At 41.4% G+C, this 13,030-nt stretch overlaps 1 protein-coding gene across 1 annotated transcript; it reads left to right on the top strand.

The window, feature by feature from the left end:
• Positions 1-710: 710 nt before the first annotated feature.
• WBP11 (WW domain binding protein 11) lies at positions 711-11,129 on the top strand. Its single transcript, XM_008636519.2, has 11 exons — positions 711-848; positions 1,674-1,705; positions 2,329-2,422; positions 3,361-3,557; positions 4,396-4,529; positions 5,249-5,448; positions 6,222-6,416; positions 6,911-7,012; positions 7,915-8,229; positions 9,183-9,365; positions 10,020-11,129. Exons 1-11 carry the CDS (start codon positions 785-787, stop codon positions 10,451-10,453), a joined length of 1,950 nt encoding a protein of 649 aa, XP_008634741.1. The 5' UTR covers positions 711-784; the 3' UTR covers positions 10,454-11,129.
• The last annotated feature ends 1,901 nt before the right edge of the window (positions 11,130-13,030 follow it).

Raw genomic sequence — 13,030 nt, 5'->3', positions numbered from 1 at the left:
GCCTTTAAATATTAGAAAGATGGGAAATACGTGGTGTAAATGTTACTCCTACCTCTGTTTGGTGAGCTTCCCACCTAAAGAAGTAATAGTGTCTTGCAAAAAAAAACCAAAATCCCAGTGTTTTGGCAGGGAGGTAGGTTTGGAGGTGGAGGGAGAGAAGGAACATCCCTAGCTGTAGTTTGGACCCTTATCTGTAAGCTGAAAAAATGTCTGAAGACGGGAAATCATTTTTTGCAGAATAACCCTACACTTGCTAATGGATACAGTGAGTGCTGGGGAGAGATATCAGGGGTAGTTAGAAGTCAGGAGGGGAGGAAATGTGTGGGGAAACATTTGAAACAGAGAAAGGTGAAAACTGGGGAGCACTTACGAGAGGGAAAACTCTGATATGCACTTAGAGAAATAGGATGTGTGTTTCTACCTGCCCTGCACCCCTCCATAGTGTAAGCACGACACTTCTTGGTTTGAGTCTTAGCGTGAATAATAACAAACTCGTCAATTAGTTTAAAATTATAACTTACTAAAGTAGTAGTAATTAGGTACTTAGTTAAATAGTAGTACTTTATTGGAGTAGGGCAATTTTGCTATGAGTGACTGAGCTCATAGTCAGGCTTGAGGACCTTACAAGTGTTTGAGCTCTTTGGGGGAGTAACTTGCTGATACCAAGAAGAGAAATAAGCATACTCAAGCTACCAATGTGTAGGACCTGAAACAATGTCATCTTTTCCAGGTCCCTCCCTCTTTTTCAAGTTCTGGTTTTTGAGGCAGAAGAAAAAAGATCAAAATGGGGCGGAGATCTACATCATCCACCAAGAGTGGGAAGTTTATGAATCCCACGGATCAGGCCCGTAAGTATCCGTGAAAGCTAAGCCGGTGGGAAAGGGGAGTGCCTAAAGAAGCAGGTAAAAGCTTTCTCTGAGGATAGAATCCTCACTTGTGGATCAGAACTGAGTTTCTCTAACTTGAAAAATGCTATCTCAGTTTTGGCTGGGAAGGCTGCTTGCTCTCATGCTCTTGCTTCTCTTGAGCATTTACCTCTTGATTTTCTACTGGTTATCAGTGTTTGGAGGCCTTTGTACTTAGTTGCTGGACAAACTGCAGGCTGCTTCCTGGGACAGAGTTAATCTGTCCCAGGCAGGAGTTTGAGGAACTTGTCAAATTTTGCAGGTGCTCTGGTTAGATGGGGGAGTTGTCTTACTGGGTTTTTTTCCTACTTTTTGGTAAAATGCCAGATGTTATCAATGCTCAGCAAATAAAGAAAATCCAGACTCCCACAAAGGATATGCTTTATTTCAGAGGCATTCTCAAAGCCTACATATATTTGATGTGTGTTGTCTGATGACTCTATTTCAGCTTCTCTGCTGCAATCTTTTCATGATATCACCTATCACTATGATTTCTGTTGCCTTTTGTTCTTTTTTTGTATGGGAAAAGCCCTGCTTCTGGAGACATGAAGAGTGTAGTATCTCTTTCTTTTTTTCCTGTATAAAACACAAGAAATAGAAATCTATTTCATGCTGTATATCTCTTTCACTGGGAAGCTGAGTTACAGTAAGTCTTTGTGAAAATGTCTGAGCTGTGGAGAAACAGCCCTAGTCTTGATGAAGGGAAGGTTTTTCATTAATTTGATTTTGTCTTTCAAGTTGTTATTTTCTTTTTCTTTTCCACTCTAGGGAAGGAAGCTCGGAAAAGGGAACTAAAGAAGGTAAATCAAGAAATTGGGGAACATTTAGTTGGCATTTTCTATACTGTGTATCATGTCTGTAACTGTAAAGGGCTATGAATAGACTATAGATATTTTGGTTGATATCCTAAGATTGACTTTGGAAATACCATCCAAACAAATAGTTTAAAAAAATGTAGAAGTCTTGTTTTGAGTAAACATATCACCAGCTGTTTTTAAACTTGTAATTATTTTTGAAGCATTATTGTAACTACTTAGGAGTAAAAAAAAAACCGAAGCAACAAAGCAAAGAAGCAAGCAACAAACCAAATTAAAAAAAAAAAAGACCAAACTAATAAACCCCAATTCTCCTGCACTTCTTAGTGTGTTTTACTGTATTTTGTCAGTTTGGTTATTGTGTTGATTCTATGTGTCTTAGTTGGAGTGAAGGAATGATAATAGCATTTGCAATTACCAAGATAGTGGAATTAAAATTACCAGAAGTTTTAACTACATTTGCTGCTGATTTGTGCCATGGTGAACATTTTCAGGGCATTCTGAGGTGTGTTTCTTCCTTCAGAATGGAAATATTGAGGAAGGGGTAACAGATGGTCTGTGTCTTTCTTCTGCGAAACTTTTCTGATCTGCTTGATCTCTGATCTTAGAACAAGAAGCAACGAATGATGGTACGAGCAGCTGTACTGAAGATGAAAGATCCAAAGCAGATTATCCGAGACATGGAAAAATTGGATGAGATGGGTGAGTGAGAGATACTAGGTTTTGGATTTAGGCAGTGGTTTATGTAGATGCACAGCATAGTTTTAACAGATGACTGGGGAGACTGAAATAGAGTGTACTAGTTTGAAAACAAACCAGTGGGAGACTCCAAGTCAGAACTACAATTCAGTAGGAAAATTAAAGGCAGAAAACACTGGCTTGAACTGACAGAGTCAGGATACAACCTGACACCCTGTTGGTCAGGGTAGTGGTAGTAGTCCTGTTGAAGGGATGAATGTGGTTTTGTTGAAGTGGTGATCATGTAGAAGGGTTTGGTCTTCTTCTGAAGGTCCAGGGGTGGTTATGTATCTCTTGTCCTCTGGGAACCCAGTAGGTAAGGGCTGGCTGTTGTGTTCCAAACCCCAGATTATATCCAGGTAGGAATGCCTGGTTCCTCCTCCTGGGTGGAGCATCTCACACTGGGGTGATGTAATTATGTATGAGTTATGCAGTGAGACTTGATGGCCCATTAGCAGAAGGCATCCCCAGAGGGAGTTATCAGGGATGAGTCATGGAAGAGATAAAGAGCATTTCCCCACCTGGTCTAACAGCTTATGAAGATGGGGATAGAATACATACTTTTGGTTACATCTTACATTGTAACATAAGACATAGAGTAATCTTTTTTCCTTTCCTGTTAGAAGGGGGGGATTCTGTGAATAACTGGAGATTGATTGTGATTTGAGGTGGTGTGGTGCCATCAAAGAGGACTTTTTTCCCAGAAGATGATTGATAAGAAGAATGAGTAGTGTATGTGTGCTACTACTGTAGAGTTCAAGGAGGAGATTGTTATAAGGCTGAAGACTTCCTGAAAACAGGGATTGGAGCTTATTTGCTTTGAAGTAGTTTCATTCATGATAGCTCTGCAGTAGAATAATTTGCAAATTTTTCTGTCCTTTTTTTTGGCTGTCTTGGATCAGAGTTTAACCCAGTACAGCAGCCACAGCTTAATGAAAAAGTGCTGAAGGATAAACGCAAAAAGCTCCGTGAGACTTTTGAACGTATCTTGCGGCTCTATGAGAAGGAGAATCCAGACATCTATAAAGAACTGCGCAAGCTGGAGGTGGAGTACGAGCAGAAGAGAGCACAACTCAGCCAGTATTTTGATGCTGTCAAGGTAATGCTTACTATGTTTCAGCCTTGTAACTGTGGTAGTGTATTCTCTTTGCTCATTAGGTGTGGCAGTTACAGAGGAAGGGAGATTTGTACGAGTTCAGCACCATGTGGCCCAAATGAAATATTACTTTACATAGTACCTCCAATTAGAGCATTTCAGCGAGGACAGTGTCGTGGTTGTCAGGTCACTGTCTCTGATATGCTGATCTCATTCAACATGAAAGGAGGAAAGGGAAATTTGTGTTGCAAACCAACAATATCAGCCTTTTGTTTTCTGTATTAAAGAGAGAGCGAGCCTGTGAGTGTGCCATTGATATTTCTGTGAATTTCTGCTAAGGCTCTTGCTAGCAATAATGAGAATTCTTTGTCATTCCTTTAAAGATCTTTCTCTAACATTCTTCCTACCGTGTTGGAGAACATAGTGTTGAGCAAGTGCAAGGATCTGTAAGATTTCTTTTTTCTTTTCTTTTCTTTTGGAACATGCAGCAGTCTGTGACTTGAATACTTAAGAAACACAGCCATACTTGTCTGCAGCCTCTTCATTTTGTAGGTATAAAGGAGGATAGAAACCTGACTGAGTTTTGACTGAAATACTGAAGCTTTTCATGGGTGCATTGCAAGTGCTTTGGTTTGCATTGAAAGCTTTTACTGTTGACGCTTTCCCAAATTTCTTTCATGGATTGCTGCAAGATAACACGCCCTAAGAACAGACAAGTGGTGGCAGGTCTCACATGTTCTGTACTTTGAAAAGTAATGAGTTTGTGCAGTAGCTTCTGTGGGAGTAACCCATTCTCTCTTTTTTTTTTCTTTTGTTTTTGTTTTCCTTCTCTCCCTTCCAGAATGCTCAGCATGTTGAAGTGGAAAGTATCCCCTTACCAGATATGCCTCATGCTCCATCCAACATCCTCATACAGGACATTCCCCTTCCAGGGGCCCAGCCACCTTCTATCCTCAAGAAGACATCAGCCTATGGGTAAGTGGAAAAAGAAACTTAGCAGGGAAGTAAAAAGGAAGCACTCATATTATGGGGAAGGAGCTAGGGGTAGAGGCAGGGGTAATATTGACTCACAGAAGTCAGGAATTCTGTGCAGGTAAATTCTTCTTTCTTTTAATCAAAGCCCTTTTTAATCTTTCCCCACTATTACAGCTTTTTGTTTAAATTCCTTTAAGTAATACATTATACCTTCTAGTTTTTGTCTTTTTCATATCAGTAAAACTTAGAGCCCTGCTGCTTTGAACGTGAATGCCTCTTAAATTGCCTATGTATGTTCTTTTGTCCTGCTGGCATATTCAGTGTATATGAATAGTTCACATAAACTGTTAGTTTGCTTGTTAATTTTTTTTTTTTTTACATTCTAGTACTAGTTTTTTTCTGTTTCTTTCTAAATAGCCTTCTGTTTTCACCAATTCTGTGATTATTTAATTCTTCTTCTGTGGTAGGATTCAATAGCTCATTTTTTTCAGTATTGTCTTCCGTTGCTTTCTGAGGAGCTTTTGTCTGATCTTCAGCAGTCGCGTCTTTGTATGAGGTTGTAAACTCCTTGTGTCAAATCTATACTTTTTAAATGTTGGTGTTGCTTTTTAGAGGTCTGCATAAGCAGTGGTGAGAGAAGGCTAAATAATTCTACTAAAGACATGTTTGTTTTAATTTGTTCTTGTTCCTGCATTTCTCATTTCCTTTCTTATTTCCAGACCACCAGTTCGGTCCATTTCTGTACTTCCTTCTCTGGGGCTTGGTGTTCCACGTTTACCTCCAGGGAGGAAGCCCCCTGGACCTCCACCAGGGCCACCCCCGCCTCAAGTCCTACAGATGTATGGCCGTAAAGTGGGTTTCACCTTGGATGTGGCTCCTCGAAGGCGAGAGGAGGAGATTTCTTACAGTTCCGAAGCAGGTAAGGACTTTCCTATTACCCTCTGGGGTTTTCCTTGACCTCTGTTTTGCTATGGATAGTACAGTGTGCCCTAGACAAAGTGTTCTCTCGGCATTATGAATGTTAGCACTACTTGAAGGACTCCTACTAAGTGATAGTCAAAATATCTGCAATTTTGTTACCACTTGCATTTTTAAATATTGAAACATTTAATTACATGTCTCAGATACTTTTTTGTTAGGTTTCACAGATATTTTTAAATGAACATGTAGCAGTGCTGAAACATTGTACGTATTTCCCCTTTAAAAAACCCAGTCACTCTCAGAGAAATCTTCTGTTTGAAAAACCCATCAAATAGACACCCCCAAACCAAAACCACAACAACAAAACCTACAACCAACCCTCAGTGTGCATTTGCTAGGAGAACACAGGTCCTCTTTTTCATACAGTTGCTGTATCATCCCTAGAAACTTTTGTGACTGGATGGATTAGCTTTATTTCATGCCAGAAGGCATCGCAGTATTTCAATGGTGGGCAATTGCTGAATAGAAATTAATGAACGAGTTGCAGTAGCAGTTGCCTTCACTTGTTTGCTGTGCAAATTAACCAGCAGGTTAATAGGAAATCTTACAGATTTTCCAAAATATCCTTTAAGATACGTGCTAAAAAGTAAAAGGATGGCAGTTTGTCCATGCTTTTGCTAAGGGGAATGTTGTGACTGTAAACATACACTGGTGTGAAAGAGTATTCTGTATTTGGAGTTCATGCATTTCCTAATACTTTGCCTTCTGCAGGACAGCGAGGCCATGATGATGACATGTCCAGCACTAGTGAAGATGAAGGTTATCCTGAGGATATGGATCAAGATAAGCATGATGAGAGCAGCGATGACAGTGACAGCGATAGGTCAGATGCAGACAGTGAAGGCGAGGACTTCCTGCATCGTGATAATGACAAGGAGAGGGAAGGTGGCGAAGAAAAGAAATCAGGTGTGAAAGGGAAATGAGAGCTTGGGGGTTGATTTTTCAAAAGAAAAACACTACTTGATAGAGTTGAGGGGGTGTGTGTAATTTATTTAGTCAACTAAATGTTCTAACTCACCTAAAGTCCAGCTAAAGGATTTCTATTAATAAATGGGTCAGAAGGAGGCTACCTAAAAGTGAAGCAACTTTCAGATAAACCTGTTTTCTTAAAAGTTGAGTAAGCTTATAGCTCCCAAGGCGTCTTTCACCTGTATCGTTGCATTGGTAAGGTACCCTACAAAATTAAGCCTCAGTGTAAAATATGCTCACTTGCCTGGGGGAGACCAGTTGGTAGAGAATACTAGGTTAGCAATCAGTAACACCAGTGTTAACTCTTATCTAAGGAGCATCATTGTGTTAGAATGATATGCTATCTATACCAGATATTGACGGAACTATCTGATTTTTTCTTATTTTCTTCCCGCCTCCTGCTGCCCTTATCTGTACTCTGCTTTCCCCAGGTCACAGTGTCCGGTTTGCAGACATGCCTGGGAAGTCACGAAAAAAGAAAAAGAACATGAAAGAACTGACTCCACTCCAGGCCATGATGTTACGAATGGCAGGTGAGTAAGGTGGATATATGATGTAATGGTAATATGCCATTAGGCTTCCAGTTAAGGTTTCTCTGGTAAGCTTACTTTGCTCAGGTTTTATTTTATAGAGTAAGTATTTTGCTGTCATTATATAGGATCTGCTGAGAGTATCAGCTGTCATTAGGTATTTGAGTTATGGCTTGGGTTTTGCTTCTTTTTTTTGTTTGTTTGTCTGGGGATTTTTTGTTTGTTTGCTTTTGTTGGTTTTTTAAATTTTTTTTTTAAAGTAGTGTGTGTGTTTTGCATAGCAGAGTTGAAGAGCAGCAATTTACTGTTTTTTTCTTCTAAGCATTTTCTTGCTTAGCTTTTAAACAGTTTTTCAAAATGCAATATGAATCTCGTGGTGAAAGAGAAAGGGTGACATTGTCTATGTGCTCAGCATGTAACCTGTAAGGATTTGTACTCCCTAAAAATACGCTGCTTAACCAATAAGTTAACTATTAGAATGAAGACTATTTTTTGTTTTAGAAAGAAACTCCAGTATCTTTCAAAGGTGCAGGACTTTCTTGGACATGGGGATTATGTTTATTTTGACATTGTGTCCCCCAACCTCTTGTTGTCCCACTTCCACACAAACTTCCATAAGGCTTAGATCAAATAGCTGCAGTTTGGGTTGGTAGTATAAGTTTCAGGTCCCAGAGGAATACATAGCTCTTGTTGTCAGAGCTCTATCTAGAACAGCGATGATTTCTCTATTATTATTTTTATTTGTTTTCATTTTATGTTTAACAGTAAAAAGTGATCAGATTTCTTCCCTTTGGAGTAAGGTTTATCTTTCTTTTTCTTCTTTTTATTTTGTGTGCTCAAGTTTCTCTGATGTTCACAAAGATGTTATGCGTAGACAAATTTTATAAGTATATCTCCATATCCAGGTCAGGAAATTCCAGAAGAAGGGAGAGAAGTGGAGGAATATTCAGAAGAAGAGGAGGAGGAGGAAGAGGACTCAGAGTCTGAGGAGACATCACAGCAACAGCAGCAGCAACAAATCAGTGAGGAAGCTCTTGCAGAGACTGGGTCATCTACTACGACTTCCCAGGCACAGCAGCAGCAGCAGACTGCACAGGCTGTTCCTCCAGCTCAGATACAGGCGCCTCCCATGCCTGGGCCTCCTCCGCTGGGACCGCCTCCAGCCCCTCCACTGAGGCCCCCCGGCCCACCCACCGGCCTTCCTCCTGGCCCTCCACCAGGTGAACACTTGCTTTACTCTGCTTTGAAGGATGCAGGCTCTCAGGCAGTGGTATCAGTTTGGGAGTTTGGAAGCTGCAGAATGTGGATACAAATATTGCTGCTAGCAAGAATTTTGCTTCTTTCCAGTCCCATGGGATACTTTTCTCTCTCATGGAAGATATTTGTAGAGTTCTATAAACTATGAACACCTGTGACCTTGCAATGCTTTGTTTATGCTACAGTAGAAAAATATTTTGACAATGGATGTTTTAGGATTTTGGCCAATCACCCCAAGGGGTGGCTGATCCTTTGACCAATTAGACTATGAAGAAAAAAGTCTATAAAAGAGTTTGTAAAATAACTAAATAGATCAATCTTGCTGCACAATTCCTGCTTGTTGGATCTCTCCTCCCTACCGCTGCAGGATACCATCATAGCAGAGTGTGTTGCAGATGGAGTATATGTACTCAGTTACTGAGACCTGTCTGTTGTCAGTCTACATCATTGTTGCTGTACCTTGTTTTTGAGGCATCAGGCTCCTGTAGCTGTAGCCTTCCTGATGGTTGTCTCTGTTAGAGCCAACACTGGCAGACAGCAGCAGAGCCAGTATATGAAGTGGAGTGAAAGAGCAAAGGTACTTATTTTTAGGCCAGAAGAACAGTCAAATTCCACAGAGAAAGGTTTTTAGCTGTTTAAATTCTGACAAACTCAGCTCCAAAGCTGTTACCAGTTACTACTTAATTACATGGGGAGGGACCCTTTTTCCATGATACTCTTAGCTATTATGAAGATGCTTCAGCTGTGTAACGCTGCTTCTTCTTGAGATTTTTAGAAATTCTACTTAATCTGACAGCTAGGTAATATAGCTCTCATTCATATGTTGAAGATCTTTATTATTGGTTGATGAGATAGTTGCTGGGATATATTTTTAACTGTGAACTAAATTTCTCTTTTGTTGCACGAATGCTTTCAGGAGCTCCTCCATTTCTGAGACCTCCTGGGTTACCAGGGTTACGTGGGCCTTTGCCTCGACTGCTGCCACCGGGTCCTCCCCCTGGGCGACCACCTGGTCCTCCCCCAGGCCCCCCACCAGGTCTGCCGCCGGGTCCTCCTCCACGTGGTCCTCCTCCTCGTCTGCCCCCTCCTGCCCCACCAGGTAAGGGGTTCTGTTTGTTCCAGTGCCATGTCCCTTCTTGCTTGCTTTTTGCAGTTTTTGCTGTGGTGATCAAGCCAGTGAGGTATAATGGACTGCCGGTTTGCCTTTGTTCCTGTCTGTGGCTGCATTGTGCTATGTGCTGTTACATTATTCTGTGTAATAACAACAAATAAGTGCTGTGCATGGTTTGGTAGCAAGAAATCTGCCCTCAAAAAGAGAATTTAAAAAGAGTTTAAACTTCTGTTCTGCAGGACTCTCTGAATACCCTTTGGGTGCTATAATGGTGTTCAACTAAATGAGTTGGAGATCGGGATATTTATTTTTTCTGCCTGGGTCAGATATTTCTGATGACTCTGAAATTCCTGTGGGATAGATTGTCAAGGAACTTTATTTTCAGATTATAACTTTAAAAATTGAAAGGGAACAGTATACAAGCTCCTGTGGCTTTCAGAGTCTGAAGAGCAGCATTTTCAACTCAGCATTTGGTGCAGGGTTGAAAACTTTTTTTTTTTAAAGCCAGTGCTACTGTATCTTGTTGGGAGTTATTTTGTTTTGGTTTTTGTTCTTGGCATTCTGAGCCTGTGCACTTTTTTTATCAAATATTTTGAAATTCCCAGATACGGAGACAGCTCATGCTTTTTTCTCTTCTTACAGGTATCCCTCCTCCTCGCCCAGGCATGTTACGGCCACCTCTGGTGCCTCCCTTAGGACCTGCCCCACCTGGGCTCTTTCCACCAGCTCCCATTCCAAATCCTGGGGTACTGAGCGCCCCTCCCAGCTTGATTCAGCGGCCCAAGGCGGATGACACCAGTGCGGCCACCATCGAGAAGAAAGCCACGGCCACCATCAGTGCCAAGCCGCAGATCACCAACCCCAAGGCAGAGATCACGCGCTTCGTGCCCACTGCCTTGCGAGTGCGCCGCGAGAATAAGGGGGCTTCTGCTGCCTCCCAGAGGAAACAAGATGATGAGCCTGCCCTCCCGTTAACCAAAGCTGCCCCTAAGGCTGGATCATCTGCCCCTATCTCTGTACAGACAAAGGATGACGTGTATGAAGCCTTCATGAAAGAAATGGAAGGTCTCCTGTGACCTGTCATAGTCCTAGTCAGATTTCCTGCCCCTCTGAACATGGATGAGATCACTGTGGAGGGAGAAAAAGGGAAAGTCCTCCTGCAACAAAAGGGCTCGCATGACTGGAAATAGTTCCCTACCCACAGGTTAACTTGCCAGTGTGCTGTGAATAGAGACCGCTGCAGCGGAGGTGTGCCTGGGGTCCTCCTTTCAGAGCCGCCATGTCCACTTGGTGAAAGGAAATTGCAGTAAAGAAGGCGATGCTGCTCCCCTCAAGTCCTCCCCCTTCCTTGGAGGGAGCTGATGACACGCTGGGACAGGGGTGTCAGAGAGGGGGGTGACCATGCTCTGCCTGAGTCCTTACACACCCTGAGTGCTCTGGTGAGGGTAGTGGAACAGGTTTCTAAGGAGCCAGAAAAGTGTTAGCAGCATTTCATAGACAAATGGTTGTCCAGTTTTTATTTTCTGTACTGTCTTTTTTTTCTGTAAATATTTTATAATCATGTTTTTTAGTTGCAGTGAGGTTGATCAATCATCTTTCTTCCAGGGTAGTCAGGGAGGTAATTTGTTGCATATACTGTACACTGGAATTTTGCACCCTATCCCCTTTATGGTCATCTTGATGGATTTTTGTTGGCTGGGGAAACTTCATTTTGTCTTGTGAAAGACAATAAATGTTCAGTGTATCAAAATACCATTTTTCCTGTGATTTGTGTAAAACTAGCAGGTGGAGAGGGGGGAGGGTTCTTTGCTCGCCTTGGAAGATGATAGAGGCATTCAGAACCTCAGAGAAGAAAACCAATAACCACACTGTAAATAAGATATACTTACTTTTTCCCACTAAACTTCTGCTATATTCTTATTTTTAAGTTCATAAACATCCGTTTTTTAACCTTTATTGGTAGCTAGTAGAAACTTAAGTCCTGAAATACTACTAATAATTACAAGCCAATTTACTTTATATACTCCTATTGGAAGGTTTGCTTCATATCGAGCCTCAGATAACCACTGGGTGCATCATGGACAGGCTACCTTAGCTAAAAATCAGTAAACAATTTTAATGTTAAAAGATTTGACTGACAGATAATTTTACTTGTGGCTAATAATATTAAGACCCCAGACTAGCAGATACTTCAAACAATACATTTAGTTGGCTCTAAGTTTCAGTCTTAATGGCATACACCATGTTTTGAGGTCAAATCTGGTTTAAGGAGGCAAAGTTATTAGCTAACCAAACTTACACTTGAAAACTTTGCATCTGTTTTCACAGATTCTGGACACAATCAAAAAGGTTTGCACAGCAGTTCTCTTCCTGGTTCAGGACTTAGTTGCAATTGTGTCAGTAATATCTTAAATATTTTTTTTTGGTTGTACTTTTGAAATATATTTTAGCTAAGTCTGAAACTTACAGCCTTGTCCACACACTTCTTCCACTATAATTTTATGATACTCTTATCATAGGATCTGGGGTGCATAAAAAGGAAGAACCATGATTTAGAGTACAAAAACTTCAAGGAATGAAGATGGGAACAAGAAAAAAATTATAAATAACTGAAATTGATGGAAACAAGAGAGCAGAATTGGGAAAATGAAGGAAGAGCCGGTTGTACAACTCTGGTGTAGCAGAGGGATGTGACTTAAGCCCAGCTGCAGGCTCCTTCATTGCTTTATGCAGGATAGGGTCTGCCCTTGCCCAAAGAGCGTGGAAGAAGGAGGCAAATATGCCAGGAAATAAAGAGAAACCATGGCAGATTACCAAATCAACAGGAATCTCTTTGTCTGTAAGACAGGGCCAGCATAGCAGAGGAACGTCTTGAATCTTCAAGAAGTCACTTCAGCTTCCTGGTGCAGTGATTATTCTCGAGTCTGAGTAAGTGCGACAGCCTGATTTTTAATGCTCTGCAGAACAGCCTTGCCGTTAATACCTCATTGTGGTTGGCTTTAGGAGCTCTCTAAGAACAGACACAGAGTCTAATTTGGAAAGGAGACATTGTTTATTCTGCGTGGGGTGCACAAATCAAGCGCACCAAGGAGTAGTAAGTTACATCTTTTATACAGTAAAATTTACGTGAACCCGCCCATCTAATGCATATTCTCCGCCTACCTAATGCATATTGTGTGATGTACCTTTATACAATTCTTGAAACAGGAAGTTCTTTATTTATTAAGCAACTTCTGTTGTAGAAGTTATCTGACGACATCAGTTATGTTTACAAAAGGTGAAAAGATTCAGCCTGGAGACAGATCATTCGGCTTGAAGACACCAGTGTGACTTTGATTACAGCAATACTGAAGTAATTTGTCTCTAGAATCAGGGAAACCTCCTGTAGTACGTGTTGCTGCCTAGTTTCTACACATATCAGTGGTGCTGGGGTGTAAATGTTCCTACTGGATGTAAAGTTTCTCATTCGTCAGAACATTAACACGTTTTTAAAGTAGCCCTGTAGTAGCATTTCTGAGGTTTAAAATACGGGATTATTTCTAAATCGATAGCGTTAGCGGGGGTTCCCCCATCCCGTTCCGGGGCGGCAGCTGTGCGCCTCTGCTCTGCTCGGGCGGCCGGGGACGCGTTTCCCCCGCGCTGTCCCCGCTCAC

The sequence above is a fragment of the Corvus brachyrhynchos genome, unplaced genomic scaffold (assembly GCF_000691975.1).
Source record: "Corvus brachyrhynchos isolate BGI_N302 unplaced genomic scaffold, ASM69197v1 scaffold56, whole genome shotgun sequence".
NCBI lineage: Eukaryota > Metazoa > Chordata > Aves > Passeriformes > Corvidae > Corvus > Corvus brachyrhynchos.
This window is presented reverse-complemented; position numbering and strand designations above follow the sequence as displayed.

Bases quoted from the DNA above. Each gene is read 5' to 3' on its own strand.
- WBP11 (XM_008636519.2), top strand. From the start codon at position 785: ATGGGGCGGAGATCTACATCATCCACCAAGAGTGGGAAGTTTATGAAT. The intron at 1,706-2,328 runs GTAAATCAAGAA...CTCTGATCTTAG, and splicing joins GGAAAAGGGAACTAAAGAAG to AACAAGAAGCAACGAATGAT. The intron at 6,417-6,910 runs GTGTGAAAGGGA...TGCTTTCCCCAG, and splicing joins TGGCGAAGAAAAGAAATCAG to GTCACAGTGTCCGGTTTGCA.